We start from the raw sequence: 15,172 nt of genomic DNA on the forward strand, positions 1-15,172 counted from the left end.
GCCACTTTCTACCACTCTAAATTCCAAGCATCTGCCTCTAACCCTAGGAATCTCTTTGCCACATTCTCCTCCCTCCTGAATCCTCCTCCCCCCCCCCCCCTCCTCCCTCTCTGCAGATGACTTCGTCAACCATTTTGAAAAGAAGGTCGACGACATCCGATCCTCGTTTGCTAAGTCAAACGACATCGCTGGTTCTGCTCACACTGCCCTACCCTGTGCTCTGACCTCTTTCTCCCCTCTCTCTCCAGATGAAATCTCGCGTCTTGTGACGGCCGGCCGCCCAACAACCTGCCCGCTTGACCCTATCAATCAATCAATCAATCAATCAATCAATCAATTTTATTTTATATAGCCCTTCGTACATCAGATAATATCTCGAAGTGCTGTACAGAAACCCAGCCTAAAACCCCAAACAGCTAGAATGCAGGTGTAGAAGCACGGTGGCTAGGAAAAACTCCCTAGAAAGGCCAAAACCTAGGAAGAAACCTAGAGAGGAACCAGGCTATGAGGGGTGGCCAGTCCTCCACCCGGCTGTGTCGGGTGGAGATTATAACAGAACTATGCCAAGATGTTCAAAAATGTTCATAAGTGACAAGCATGGTCAAATAATAATCATGAATAATTTTCAGTTGGCTTTTCATAGCTGATCATTAAGAGTTGAAAAACAACAGGTCTGGGACAGGTGGCGGTTCCATAACCGCAGGCAGAACAGCTGAAACTGGAATAGCAGCAAGGCCAGGCGGACTGGGGACAGCAAGGAGTCACCACGGGCGGCAGTCCCGACGCATGGTCCTAGGGCCCAGGTCCTCCGAGAGAAAGAAAGAGAGAAGGAGAAAATTAGAGAGAGCCAAGATTTTCAAAATGTTCATAAATGACAAGCATGGTCAAATAATAATCAGGAATAAATCTCAGTTGGCTTTTCATAGCCGATCATTAAGAGTTGAAAACAGCAGGTCTGGGACAGGTAGGGGTTCCATAACCGCAGGCAGAAGAGTTGAAACTGGAATAGCAGCAAGGCCAGGCGGACTGGGGGCAGCAAGGAGTCACCACGGCCGGTAGTCCCGACGTATGGTCCTAGGGCTCAGGTCCTCCGAGAGAAAGAGAGAAGGAGAAAATTAGAGAGAGCCAAGATTTTCAAAATGTTCATAAATGACAAGCATGGTCAAATAATAATCAGGAATAAATCTCAGTTGGCTTTTCATAGCCGATCATTAAGAGTTGAAAACAGCAGGTCTGGGACAGGTAGGGGTTTCGTAACCGCAGGCAGAAACAGTTGAAACTGGAATAGCAGCAAGGCCGGGCGGACTGGGGACAGCAAGGTGTCAGCATGCCCGGTAGTCCTGACGTATGGTCCTAGGGCTCAGGTTCTCAGAGAGAAAGAGAGAACGAGAGAATTAGAGAGAGCATACTTAAATTCACACAGGACACTGGATAAGACAGGAGAAGTACTCCAGGTATAACCAACTGACCCTAGCCCCCCGACACATAAACTACTGCAGCATAAATACTGGAGGCTGAGACAGGAGCGGTCAGGAGACACTGTGGCCCCATCCGAAGAAACCCCCGGACAGGGCCAAACAGGAAGGATATAACCCCACCCACTCTGCCAAAGCACAGCCCCCACACCACTAGAGGGATATCCTCAACCACCAACTTACAATCCTGAGACAAGGCCGAGTATAGCCCACAAAGGTCTCCACCACAGCACAACCAAGGGGGGGCGCCAACCCAGACAGGAAGTTCAGACAGGTCAGTAACTCAACCCACTCAAGTGACGCACCCCTCCTAGGGACGGCATGAAAGAGCACCAGCAAGCCAGTGACTCAGCCCCAGTAACAGGGTTAGAGGCAGAGAATCCCAGTGGAGAGAGGGGAACCGGCCCTGGAGAGACAGCAAGGGCGGTTCGTTGCTCCAGAGCCTTTCCGTTCACCTTCACACTCCTGGGCCAGACTACACTCAATCATATGACCTACTGAAGAGATAAGTCTTCAGTAAAGACTTAAAGGTTGAGACCGAGTCTGCGTCTCTCACATGGGTAGGCAGACTGTTCCATAAAAATGGAGATCTATAGGAGAAAGCCCTGCCTCCAGCTGTTTGCTTAGAAATTTTAGGGACAATTAGGAGGCCTGCGTCTTGTGACCGTAGCGTACGTGTAGGTATGTACGGCAGGACCAACTCGGAAAGATAGGTAGGAGCAAGCCCATGTAACGCTTTATAGGTTAACAGTAAAACCTTGAAATCAGCCCTTGCCTTAACGGGAAGCCAGTGTAGGGAAGCTAGCACTGGAGTAATATGATCAAATTTCTTGGTTCTAGTCAGGATTCTAGCAGCCGTATTTAGCACTAACTGAAGTTTATTTAGTGCTTTATCCGGGTAGCCGGAAAGTAGAGCATTGCAGTAGTCTAACCTAGAAGTAACAAATGCATGGATAAATTTTTCTGCATCATTTTTGGACAGAAAATTTCTGATTTTTGCAATGTTACGTAGATGGAAAAAAGCTGTCCTTGAAACAGTCTTGATATGTTCGTCAAAAGAGAGATCAGGGTCAAGAGTAACGCCGAGGTCCTTCACAGTTTTATTTGAGACGACTTTACAACCATCAAGATGAATTGTCAGATTTAACAGAAGATCTCTTTGTTTCTTGGGACCTAGAACAAGCATCTCTGTTTTGTCCGAGTTTAAAAGTAGAAAGTTTTCAGCCACCCACTTCCTTATGTCTGAAACACAGGCTTCTAGCGAGGGCAATTTTGGGGCTTCACCATGTTTCATTGAAATGTACAGCTGTGTGTCATCCGCATAGCAGTGAAAGTTAACATTATGTTTTCGAATAACATCCCCAAGAGATAAAATATATAGTGAAAACAATAGTGGTCCTAAAACGGAACCTTGAGGAACACCGAAATGTACAGTTGATTTGTCAGAGGACAGACCATTCACAGAGACAAACTGATATCTTTCCGACAGGTAAGATCTAAACCAGGCCAGAACTTGTCCGTGTAGACCAATTTGGGTTTCCAGTCTCTCCAAAAGAATGTGGTGATCGATGGTGTCAAAGGCAGCACTAAGGTCTAGTAGCACGAGGACAGATGCAGAGCCTCGGTCTGACGCCATTAAAAGGTCATTTACCACCTTCACAAGTCTCAGTGCTATGATGGGGTCTAAAACCAGACTGAAGCATTTCGTATACATTGTTTGTCTTCAGAAAGGCAGTGAGTTGCTGCGCAACAGCTTTTTCTAAAATTTTTGAGAGGAATGGAAGATTCGATATAGGCCGATAGTTTTTTTATATTTTCCGGGTCAAGGTTTGGCTTTTTCAAGAGAGGCTTTATCACTGCCACCTTTAGTGAGTTTGGTACACATCCGGTGGATAGAGAGCTGTTTATTATGTTCAACATAGGAGGGCCAAGCACAGGAAGCAGCTCCTTCAGCAGTTTAGTAGGAATAGGATCCAGTATGCAGCTTGAAGGTTTAGAGGCCATGATTATCCCCTCCTCTCTTCTCCAGACCATTTCCGGAGACCTTGTCCCTTACCTCACCTCGCTCATCAACTCATCCCTGACCGCTGGCTACGTCCCTTCCGTCTTCAAGAGAGCGAGAATTGCACCCCTTCTGAAAAAACCTACACTCGATCCCTCCGATGTCAACAACTACAGACCAGTATCCCTTCTTTCTTTTCTCTCCAAAACTCTTGAACGTGCCGTCCTTGGCCAGCTCTCCTGCTATCTCTCTCAGAATGACCTTCTTGATCCAAATCAGTCAGGTTTCAAGACTAGTCATTCAACTGAGACTGCTCTTCTCTGTATCACGGAGGCGCTCCGCACTGCTAAAGCTAACTCTCTCTCCTCTGCTCTCATCCTTCTAGACCTATCGGCTGCCTTCGACACTGTGAACCATCAGATCCTCCTCTCCACCCTCTCCGAGTTGGGCATCTCCGGCGCGGCCCACGCTTGGATTGCGTCCTACCTGACAGGTCGCTCCTACCAGGTGGCGTGGCGGGAATCTGTCTCCTCACCACGCGCTCTTACCACTGGTGTCCCCCAGGGCTCTGTTCTAGGCCCTCTCCTATTCTCGCTATACACCAAGTCACTTGGCTCTGTCATAACCTCACATGGTCTCTCCTATCATTTCTATGCAGACGACACACAATTAATCTTCTCCTTTCCCCCTTCTGATGACCAGGTGGCGAATCGCATCTCTGCATGTCTGGCAGACATATCAGTGTGGATGACGGATCACCACCTCAAGCTGAACCTCGGCAAGACGGAGCTGCTCTTCCTCCCGGGGAAGGACTGCCCATTCCATGATCTCGCCATCACGGTTGACAACTCCATTGTGTCCTCCTCCCAGAGCGCTAAGAACCTTGGCGTGATCCTGTCGTTCTCAACTAACATCAAGGCGGTGGCCCGTTCCTGTAGGTTCATGCTCTACAACATCCACAGAGTACGACCCTGCCTCACACAGGAAGCGGCGCAGGTCCTAATCCAGGCACTTGTCATCTCCCGTCTGGATTACTGCAACTCGCTGTTGGCTGGGCTCCCTGCCTGTGCCATTAAACCCCTACAACTCATCCAGAACGCCGCAGCCCGTCTGGTGTTCAACCTTCCCAAGTTCTCTCACGTCACCCCGTTCCTCCGCTCTCTCCACTGGCTTCCAGTTGAAGCTCGCATCCGCTACAAGACCATGGTGCTTGCCTACGGAGCTGTGAGGGGAACGGCACCTCAGTACCTCCAGGCTCTGATCAGGCCCTACACCCAATCAAGGGCACTGCGTTCACCCACCTCTGGCCTGCTCGCCTCCCTACCACTGAGGAAGTACAGTTCCCGCTCAGCCCAGTCAAAACTGTTCGCTGCTCTGGCCCCCCAATGGTGGAACAAACTCCCTCACGACGCCAGGACAGCGGAGTCAATCACCACCTTTCGGAGACACCTGAAACCCCACCTCTTTAAGGAATACCTAGGATAGGATAAAGCAATCCTTCTGACCCCCCCCCCCCCCCCCCCTTTAAAAGATCTTGATGCACTATTGTAAAGTGGCTGTTCCACTGGATGTCATAAGGTGAATGCACCAATTTGTAAGTCGCTCTGGATAAGAGCGTCTGCTAAATGACTTAAATGTAATGTAAATGTAAGGTGAAGGAACGCCTTGAACCCAGGTACTGGAACCAAGCCACTAACTACTGTACATATCAAACTACAACATTATTTTGACTAACAAGTTACTCTGGCAAATGTACAATTTGAAATGTTTGTTTCTATCATGGTGACTGTGTAAGACAAGGTGTTCCATGAAGTATTCTCTATTCAATGTTCCCATAGACTGAAAGAGCCTAAGGAGCTGAAAGATTACCGTACAGAGGACATCCTGAAGACCTCACTATGGCCACAGATACTAAACAAACCATTTTAACAACACAGATGTAAGCTAGCTAGATTACTTAATAACTTGGAAGAACTGATCATTGATTTGAGTGAGAACTAACTTCTTTGTTAAACCTCAACCTTTATGCTCAACAGAAATGACCTGACCTGTACCAGATGATAACCACACTCTCAGCAACCTTTGACAATGCTGCCCTCAAGAACAAGAATCTACTGGCCAGGGAAGCAGAAGAACACAAGAGATTTGGAAGATGTCTCCCGAAGCAACTGGATGGGGTCATGAGACTTCAATGTGCTCACCCATACCTTATGTAAATTATATTGAATATAACATTTACATGTTTCTAACATTACCCATATTAGAACTACAGTAGCAAACCCATGAAATAAAACAATGAAAGGAAGACAATTTTCTTAGGATAAATTTTATTTCACAGGACACTGTTGTTCAATCAATTCAGAACATTTCAGTCAAGTGAATAAAAGTAATCAGCCAAGAGAGAGAAGTATTCTCTCTGCATGATACATTTACATTACCTGTAATAAACTGTAGTATTGTTATACTGTAGTGCAACAACTGGCTTTTTCCATGTTCAGCTCAGCTGGATCATGCTTGGAGCAGTAAACAGTTGTATGTCTGCAGCCAACAATGTGCTCTTATATTATTGAATCTACAGATAATCTTCATCTTTATTCTTCTAATACACAGTGCTCTTGACTGTCCTCATTTCAGAAACTCTAACACACACACACTTGTCTTGTGCAACATACAGTTAGAGTGCTCGACTCTTCTAATTTCAGGAATTCTCTTTCAATCACACACTCTCCATACAGTCTGGGCATACAGAGGGCAGAGGCAACCTTTCACCTGAGACAAGCGGTAGTTCAGGAGGAAGCAATGCTGGGTTGAGCTTATCGCAAAGGAGACGACCTTTCCTCTAAACCCCTTAGCCATAGGAATGCATCTATTGGTTGGTTTCAATACAAATAAATTACAGGTGGTGATGATCAAGTGGTGGTTGAAAGAGAGACCGTCTTTGAGTGCATTTTAAAGATGACTGTACCATGTGGGTGCCCCTATAGTTAAAACCTTATGGAAGAAACAACACCCCTGATTCATAGTCTATATACCCAGGAACAATGTTCAGACTTACAGCAGACTGGAATAGAACAGTGAATGGATTGTCAGTGTTCAATATGTTTTCATAATTTACAAAGTAGACATTTCTGACTTCATACGCTGTACCGATTGGAAGAATCAGAGAACCAGGCTGCAACTTGCCCAGGTTGTCAAATTAGCAAAATATTAGTGATTGTACAGCCTTTTGATCCTGAGTGAACATGGGATGTGAATTTAAAATAAATCATTATTTTGTGTAAGGATAAATCAATATAGAAAGTCTGGGCTGATAACTAAAACCAGTATTTTTTTCTTCATAGCATACATTATTTTAATAACTTTAACATTCATCAAAAGGCCTTTTTCTTATAATTTATAAAAGAGCGAATTAACCATGTTGCAAGGGACCCCATTTCCGTAACTTTCGGGCATTTTTGTAAATGTATAACAAAGTCACTCAGAAATAAATGTTTCTTACTGGGACAGAACACACACATATTATATATATATATATATATACATATACATATACATATATATATACATACATACACACACACACACAAATGTATGTGGACACCTCTTCAAATTAGTTGATTCAGCCACACCCATTGCTGACAGTTATTTTTTTTTATTTTTTTTATTATTATTTTTTTATTTTATTTTTTTAAATCGAGCACACCGCCAAGCAATCTCCATAGACAAACATTGGCAGTAGAATGGCCTTACTGAAGAGCTCAGTGACTTTCAATGTGGCACCATCATAGGATGCCACCTTTACAACAAGTCAGTTCATAAAATGTCTGCCCCGCTAGAGGTACCCCGGTCAAAAATAAGTGAGGTTATTGTGAAGTGGAAATGTCTAGGAGCAACAATGGCTCAACCGCGACGTGGTAGGCCACACAAGCTCACAAAACAGGACCGCTGAGTACTGAACATTTTTAAAAATACATTTTAAAAAATGGCCTGTTTCTCGGGTTGCAACACTCACTACCGAGTACCAAACTGCCTCTGGAAGCAACGTCAGCACAATAACTGTTCGTCGGGAGCTTTATGAAATGGGTTTCAATGGCTGAGTAGCCGCAGACAAGCCTAAGACCACCATGCGCAATGCCAAGTGACGGCTGGAGTGGTGTAAAGCTCGCCGCCATTGCAGCAGTGGAAATGCATTCTCTGGAGTGATGAACCATGCTTTACCATCTGGCAGTCCGACATCCAAATCTGGGTTTGGCGAATGCCAGGAAACTGTAAAGTTTGGCGGAGGAGGAATAATGGTTCGGGCAAGGCCCCTTTCCCCTGAAGGGAAATCTTTACGCTACAGCATACAGTACAATGACATTCTAGACGATTCTGTACTTTGTGGCAACAGTTTGGGGAAGGCCCTTTCCTGTTTCAGAATGACAACACCCCCATGCACAAAGCGAGGTCCATATAGAAGTGGTTTGTGGGGATCAGTATGCAAGAACTTGACTGGCCTGCAGAGCCCTGACCTCAACCCCATCGAACACGTTTGGGATGAATTGGAACGCCGACTGCAATCCAGGCTTAATAGCCCAACCTCACTAATGCTTGTGGCTGAATGAAAGCAAATCCCCACAGCAATGTTCCAGCATCTAGTGGAAAGCCTTCCTCAGAAGAGTGGAGGCTGTTATAGCAGCAAAAGGGAGACCAACTCCATATTAATGCTCATGATTTTGAATGAGATGTTCGACAAGCAGGTGTCCACATACTTTTGGTCATGTAATGCATGTATGAGGGCTGATAAATTAAGCATCCAGGGCTCTACATAAAAAAATTATGGGTAAAACTGGTGCTCCAAACTTTAAAACATTAAGTGCACAACCTGAAATTTTAGAAATGTCCTTGTCCCAGAATGACCCAGCGACAATACGATTCCAATGGAGTTTCCCCATCTCAAAAGTATCTCTGATATGGGTCAGATTTTTTAAACTGTTTGTATTAGAACCAAGCCATTTTTGCTGTAGTAAAGGTGCAAGCATGACGCTAACGAATCTGCACCCAGAAAACAGCGAAGCCTTATCATGACAACAGATTGTTATAAAAATTGACATTTTTTCCCCGTACTGGTACTCCCAAATTAAAACTGCAGTTCGCACAGCAAAATATTTTGTTGCATATTCAACCAAATTGGGTCACACTTTAGAACCCTGTGTGCATCCCAAATATTGTGTAAAACCATTCTGATGTCAACGCTGAGGCCTAATATTGATGACTCTGTGATATGACAGACAAACAAGGAATAGCAGAAACTCAACCAGGCTCATTACAGCACTTCTGACTCAGTAACCAAAGCTAAACTCAATTCAGCAGCCACTTAAGGCCAGACACCACAGGCTAAAGTGTTGCACAAACCTAGCAATTTAGAGTTTGGGGGGGGGGGTATTTGTCAATAAATTTTTGGATTTTCAAAAAGTAAAAAATATCCAAAGGTTTATAAAAATATTCTTGTTAGTTTATTGTTAGTGATTGGGTGTAAATGGGTGTTTGGTAGTCTCAATTCAGTCCTCGTCTTACTGCCATTTCCTGAAAAATCACACTCTTCCCAAACGCCAACTTATTTTCTGTGGTTATCTTTAGATGTATTCTCCAGACTTATACATAGGGAATTGTTGATATGTTTATGACACAATCAGATATGTGAAAGTTCAGTCCTAGAGTGTTAACAAAATATTTAGGTTGATTTTTACTTCATCCAGTGTCCAGAAAAATTGGTTTGTGTTATATGCAAATATTTAATGGTATAACCTAATTTGCATATTTTTATACAATGTTTCAGAAAAAGACAAAAATATAATACTGTGTCCACATTCAACTGGTAAAAGTTGATTGTAATATGATTAAGTGGGGGGGGGGGGGGGGGATACCCTATTAGGGTGTGGTGCCTGGCCTTAAGATACTCAACTCCTCTCTAAGGAAAAAAACAGAAAAGGGAGCCTTCTTCAGAACATTGGAGATTAAAGAAAAATACAAACTCATGTCTATAGTAGTCAATTTAACCAAACAAGAGAGAACAGAGGTGGTTGAATATATGGGGGGGGTGGTTTCTTTTTGAGTGAGTCTACCCAGGCCTTGGGGGTGGTATGGGGATGGGAGCCCTTCACAACACTCATAGATGTCAGTCTCTGTGAGCTCTAAGGACCCCAGGGCGGGCAACCACAGGGGCTAATCCACAGTACACTGACCAGGGCTGCCCCTCACAGTGCCTGTCTGTCTGTCTGCCATTTTCATACATCCAGGACTCCATCTCTCACACCTAGGAGCTGTTGATGCGGATGCCTGAAATAAACGGCAGGCCGGTGCCCACCTTCTTTTTGTACTCCAGGTAGTCCTCTGCAAAGAAATGGATGAGAGAAAGCTCCTCCTCCTCGATCCGTTCACGGAAGAAGCGCCAGCTTGCCATGGTATAGCCCGCGATGCAGACAGGGTTGCACAGCATCACCTGGAACATTGGACATAGAAAAGTGAAATCAGCGTAGTGGGCTTGACTGGAACATGTTTAAGAAACAAACATGTCTGGATTCTTAAAAGGGAACAGAGTTTAGCTTGTGTATTAGCCTGCATGCTAATATTGCTGTGACAAGGGTTGCAATAGTCTGGTAACTTTCCCAAGACTGCAAGGATTTCCAGAAATCGCAGTTGGAGGATTCCAGATTTTCTATTTCCAGGAATATTTCTACCGAGATTTCTGAAAAATCTGGACATTTTGGGAACATCTCCAGAATTTTGCAAACCGTGCCTTGCCATTCAAGAGTTTCCTTAGCTATTGACAGAATAGGCTGGTACCTGTGTGCCAATGCTCCAGTAGAACCATCCCACGTAGGAGGGGTGTCTGAAGAAGGCGTAGACCCCATCCGTGACCAGCACGTGGCTCTGAGCCTTCTCGTTCTGGACGATGTGGTTGAAGTTGGAGCCGGCCGTCAGCATGGCAGACTTACGCAGGAAGTCCCCACACAGCACCATCACCAGGCCCACCAGGCTGAGCCAGCTCAGCTGCTTCAGCTCTGAGACATAAAATGTACAGCCTATTAAGACAATTAACTCCTACTGTGACAACATGTCATGCCCATTTCAACTGAGACATTGAAAAGTTATTGGCTGCATTCCAGGCTGACTGAAACGCAGAAGCCTGCCCGACTGCAATTGATGACGTGGCACACAATCATTGGTTGATGCAATGCAACGCAAGCAATGTCGTCAGGCTGGAACATGGCCATTGAGCCCAAGTGTGGTATGGAGGACAGACCTGGGACAGTGAGCTTCTCTATGGTGAACTCCACCCATGAGGACACAGCAGCCACGGTGTACTCTACACTGTGGTTGAGAAGGAATGAGTCCAGAGACAGGCTGCGGGGGTTAATGATGGCTGTCACCAGGTACTCGGAGTAGTGGAAGAAAGACAAGGAGCACATGTACCTGCAAAGATATGCATTGACTGAGAACTATGCATAACAGGTACCGAACTAACAACGGTAGTATTGTGTGTGTACTGTGTGTACTGTGTGTGTGTATATATGTATATATGTACATGAGAGAGAGAAAAAGAGGCAGCGTCCGAGAGGATCAAAACCCTAATGTATCATGGGTAAATTGACTGACTGATCTACAAATAATAATAAGTTGTTATTTATGATACAAGGTTCTTTGTAGATCTGTCAGTCGGCAGTCACCTGTAATATTGAACAAACCCAGAGAGCGTGTGTGAGAGAGCATGTACAAAAGTTTATTCATTACGGAAACCGTTTAAGAACCAAACAGAGCAAAACTAGAGTTTTTATTGGACAAACAGGTAGGTAGGTACTTTCCCGTTTCGTTCTGTTTAAGAAACTTTTTGCAAGAAGTTGTTGGATGCTTACCAGCCAAAGTGTGTCCATGTGGTTTGGGAAAAGCTTATAATCAAGCCACACCCAAAAGTAAAGCCAAGGAAGCAGGCTCGCACAGCAACCTGGGAGAAAGAAGAGTATGCATAGGAAACATTTCTACCTTCAATTTGTTAAAATTATCTAGTTATCTAACTATGCAAGTAGAAAGTTGGCTCCAAATCAATAGCTAACACAATAACATGCTCTTAGGGATAGCATATCTGTCTAACTTCAATAGTGTTATCTAATTTACAGTTTAGGGCTCTATCTTTAGCCAATCAAGCTGACAGCTGTCTCAATCCAATTCAGATAATAGGATTAACTAGCTAGCAAAACATATTGTCAGGAAGAAGAGGGGCAATGAAAATATACCAATACTTTAGATAGCTAAAGCCTAGCCATAGGGCTGCCGTTTTGGCTAATGGGCAAATAAAATAGAAATCAAGATGGCTAGCTATCTAAGGAGCTTAGTTAACGTTATAGCTATCCATCTTCTTTCAGACGTTAGTTAGCTTGCTTACCTTATATAGAGGTCCCTTGTATATGATAAGCAAGAAGCCATTGATAACAGCGATGTACACAGCAATAGCTATTTTCCCCCTCACTCCAGTGAGATAGTCGAATACCCAGTCAAGATGTCCAGCGAATGTTCTAATAAGGGGAATTATAACAACACCCAGTCCTAAAAGCAAGCTTATAATACTTATTTTCCCCTCTAAAACCAACTTGCCTGCCATGATGAAGTACCGTTACTCCCTATGGGCTCTCGCGAGACTTCCACAATTACAAAATTTACTCACTAATCTTGGCTGCGTTCCAGGTGGTCACGCTGTGCAGATACATATAATCACTTCATCATCACACACACTCAGCAGGAATCACATCAATATGGCAGCAATCTTCTGAGCACACCTGAGAAGATTGCTTTATTCTATTTATGTTGTTCCTGACACGTTAAACATTTCTACAGGCGTTGTGAAATGTGATCAACTTCGCAGCGCGACTCTAATAAAGACTACCTACCTGGAACGCCTATATACGTGACGTGAGAGGACCTTTTACTATTTATTGGCTGTAGATGGCGCTTTAAAGCCATATAATCAAAGTTTACTTCTTGAAGGACAGCAAGAAATGTTTGACCAGACATCACTTTTGCAACCGTTTAGCAGAGGACATAGACCAGAGCAATGACTGCATATATGAAAGGACAAAGCCCTTGATCACGTGACACCATTCGTTCATATGTGAAGAATCAATAGCGCCATAGAGTTTCTAAACCCAGAGGCACATCATTTATTTTTATTTATTTCACCTTTTTTAAACAGGTAGGCAAGTTGAGAACAAGTTCTCATTTACAATTGCGACCTGGCCAAGACAAAGCAAAGCAGTTTGACACATACAACAACACAGAGTTACACATGGAGTAAAACAAACATAGTCAATAATACAGTAGAAAAATAAGTCTATATACAATGTGAGCAAATGAGGTGAGATACGGGAGGTAAAGTAAAAAAAAAAAGGCAATTGTGGCGAAGTAAATACAATATAGCAAGTAAAACACTGGAATGGTAGATTTGCAGTGGGAGAATGTGCAAAGAAAAATAGAAATAATGGGGTGCAAAGGAGCAAAATAAATAAATAAATACAGTAGGGGAAGAGGTAGTTGTTTGGGCTAAATATAGATGGGCTATGTACAGGTGCAGTAATCTGTGAGCTGCTCTGACAGCTGGTGCTTAAAGCTAGTGAGGGAGATAAGTGTTTCCAGTTTCAGAGATTTTTGTAGTTCGTTCCAGTCATTGGCAGCAGAGAACTGGAAGGAGAGGCGGCCAAAGGAGGAAGTGGCTTTGGGGGTGACCAGAGAGATATACCTGCTGGAGCGCGTGCTACAGGTGGGTGCTGCTATGGTGACCAGCGAGCTGAGATAAGGGGGGACTTTACCTAGCAGGGTCTTGTAGATGACCTGGAGCCAGTGGGTTTGGCGACGAGTATGAAGCGAGGGCCAACCAACGAGAGCGTACAGGTCGCAGTGGTGGGTAGTATATGGGGCTTTGGTGACAAAATGGATGGCACTGTGATAGACTGCATCCAATTTATTGAGTAGGGTATTGGAGGCTATTTTGTAAATGACATCGCCGAAGTCGAGGATCGGTAGGATGGTCAGTTTTACGAGGGTATGTTTGGCAGCATGAGTGAAGGATGTTGGTTGCGAAATAGGAAGCCAATTCTAGATTTAACTTTGGATTGGAGATGTTTGATGTGAGTCTGGAAGGAGAGTTTACAGTCTAACCAGACACTTAGGTATTTGTAGTTGTCCACATATTCTAAGTCAGAACCGTCCAGAGTAGTGATGCTGGACGGGCGGGCAGGTGCAGGCAGCGATCGGTTGAATAGCATGCATTTAGTTTTAATTGTATTTAAGAGCAGTTGGAGGCCGTGGAAGGAAAGTTGTATGGCATTGAAGCTCGTCTGGAGGGTTGTTAACACAGTGTCCAAAGAAGGGCCAGAAGTATACAGAATGGTGTCGTCTGCGTAGAGGTGGATCAGAGACTCACCAGCAGCAAGAGCGACATCATTGATGTATACAGAGAAGAGAGTCAGCCCAAGAATTAAACCCTGTAGCACCCCCACAGAGACTGCCAGAGGCCCGGACAACAGACCCTCCGATTTGACACACTGAACTCTATCAGAGAAGTAGTTGGTGAACCAGGCGAGGCAATCATTTGTGAAACCAAGGCTATCGAGTCTGCCGATGAGGATGTGATGATTGACAGAGATGAAAGCCTTGTCCAGGTCAATGAATACGGCTGCACAGTATTCTTTCTTATCGATGGCGGTTAAGATATCGTTTAGGACGTTGAGCGTGGCTGAGGTGCACCCATGACCAGCTCTGAAACCAGATTGCATAGCGGAGAAGGTGCGGTGCGATTCGAAATGGTCGGTAATCTGTTTGTTGACTTGGCTTTCGAAGACCTTAGAAAGGTAGGGTAAGAGAGATTTGGTCTGTAGCAGTTTGGATCAAGAGTGTCCCCCCCTTTGAAGAGGGGGATGACCGCAGCTGCTTTCCAATCTTTAGGAATCTCAGACGACACGAAAGAGAGGTTGAACAGGCTAGTAATAGGGGTTGCAACAATTTCGGCAGATAGTTTTAGAAAGAAAGGGTCCAGATTGTCTAGCCCGGCTGATTTGTAGGGGTCCAGATTTTGCAGCTCTTTCAGAACATCCGCTGACTGGATTTGGGAGAAAGAGAAAATGGGGAAGGCTTGGGCGAGTTGCTGTGGGGGGTGCAGTGCTGTTGACCGGGGTAGGGGTAGCCAGGTGGAAAGCATGGCCAGCCGTAGAAAAATGCTTATTGAAATTCTCAATTATAGTGGATTTATCGGGGGTGACAGTGTTTCCTATCGTCAGTGCAGTGGGCAGCTGGGAGGAGGTGTTCTTAGGTGTTCCATGGACTTTACAGTGTCCCAGAACTTTTTTGAGTTTGTGTTGCAGGAAGCAAATTTCTGCTTGAAAAAGCTATCCTTGGCTTTTCTAACTGCCTGTGTATATTGGTTTCTAACTTCCCTGAAAAGTTGCATATCACGGGGGCTGTTCGATGCTAATGCAGAACGCCATAGGATGTTTTCGTGTTGGTTAAGGGCAGTCAGGTCTGGAGAGAACCAAGGGCTATATCTGTTCCTGGTTCTACATTTTTTGGATGGGGCATGCTTATTTAAGATGCTGAGGAAGGCATTTAAAAAAAATAACCAGGCATCCTCTACTGACGGGATGAGGTCAATATCCTTCCAGGATACCCG

At 44.6% G+C, this 15,172-nt stretch overlaps 1 protein-coding gene across 1 annotated transcript; it reads right to left on the bottom strand.

Moving 5' to 3' along the window:
- Positions 1 to 5,787: 5,787 nt before the first annotated feature.
- LOC129860952 (protein-S-isoprenylcysteine O-methyltransferase-like) lies at positions 5,788 to 12,353 on the bottom strand. Its single transcript, XM_055931920.1, has 5 exons — positions 11,900 to 12,353; positions 11,373 to 11,461; positions 10,763 to 10,932; positions 10,303 to 10,520; positions 5,788 to 9,958 (listed from the first exon to the last, which is right to left on the bottom strand). Exons 1-5 carry the CDS (start codon positions 12,113 to 12,115, stop codon positions 9,773 to 9,775), a joined length of 879 nt encoding a protein of 292 aa, XP_055787895.1. The 5' UTR covers positions 12,116 to 12,353; the 3' UTR covers positions 5,788 to 9,772.
- Between the last annotated feature and the right edge of the window lie 2,819 nt (positions 12,354 to 15,172).

This window comes from Salvelinus fontinalis, chromosome 8, assembly GCF_029448725.1.
Source record: "Salvelinus fontinalis isolate EN_2023a chromosome 8, ASM2944872v1, whole genome shotgun sequence".
NCBI lineage: Eukaryota > Metazoa > Chordata > Actinopteri > Salmoniformes > Salmonidae > Salvelinus > Salvelinus fontinalis.

What these genes read in the sequence shown, in the direction of transcription:
- LOC129860952 (XM_055931920.1), bottom strand. Translation starts at nt 12,115, where the DNA reads ATGGCAGGCAAGTTGGTTTTAGAGGGGAAAATAAGTATTATAAGCTTG. An exon ending in AGAGAAGCTCACTGTCCCAG is followed by an intron (nt 10,521 to 10,762) that starts GTCTGTCCTCCA and finishes TTTATGTCTCAG; the next exon opens with AGCTGAAGCAGCTGAGCTGG. An exon ending in ACTGGAGCATTGGCACACAG is followed by an intron (nt 9,959 to 10,302) that starts GTACCAGCCTAT and finishes CCAATGTTCCAG; the next exon opens with GTGATGCTGTGCAACCCTGT.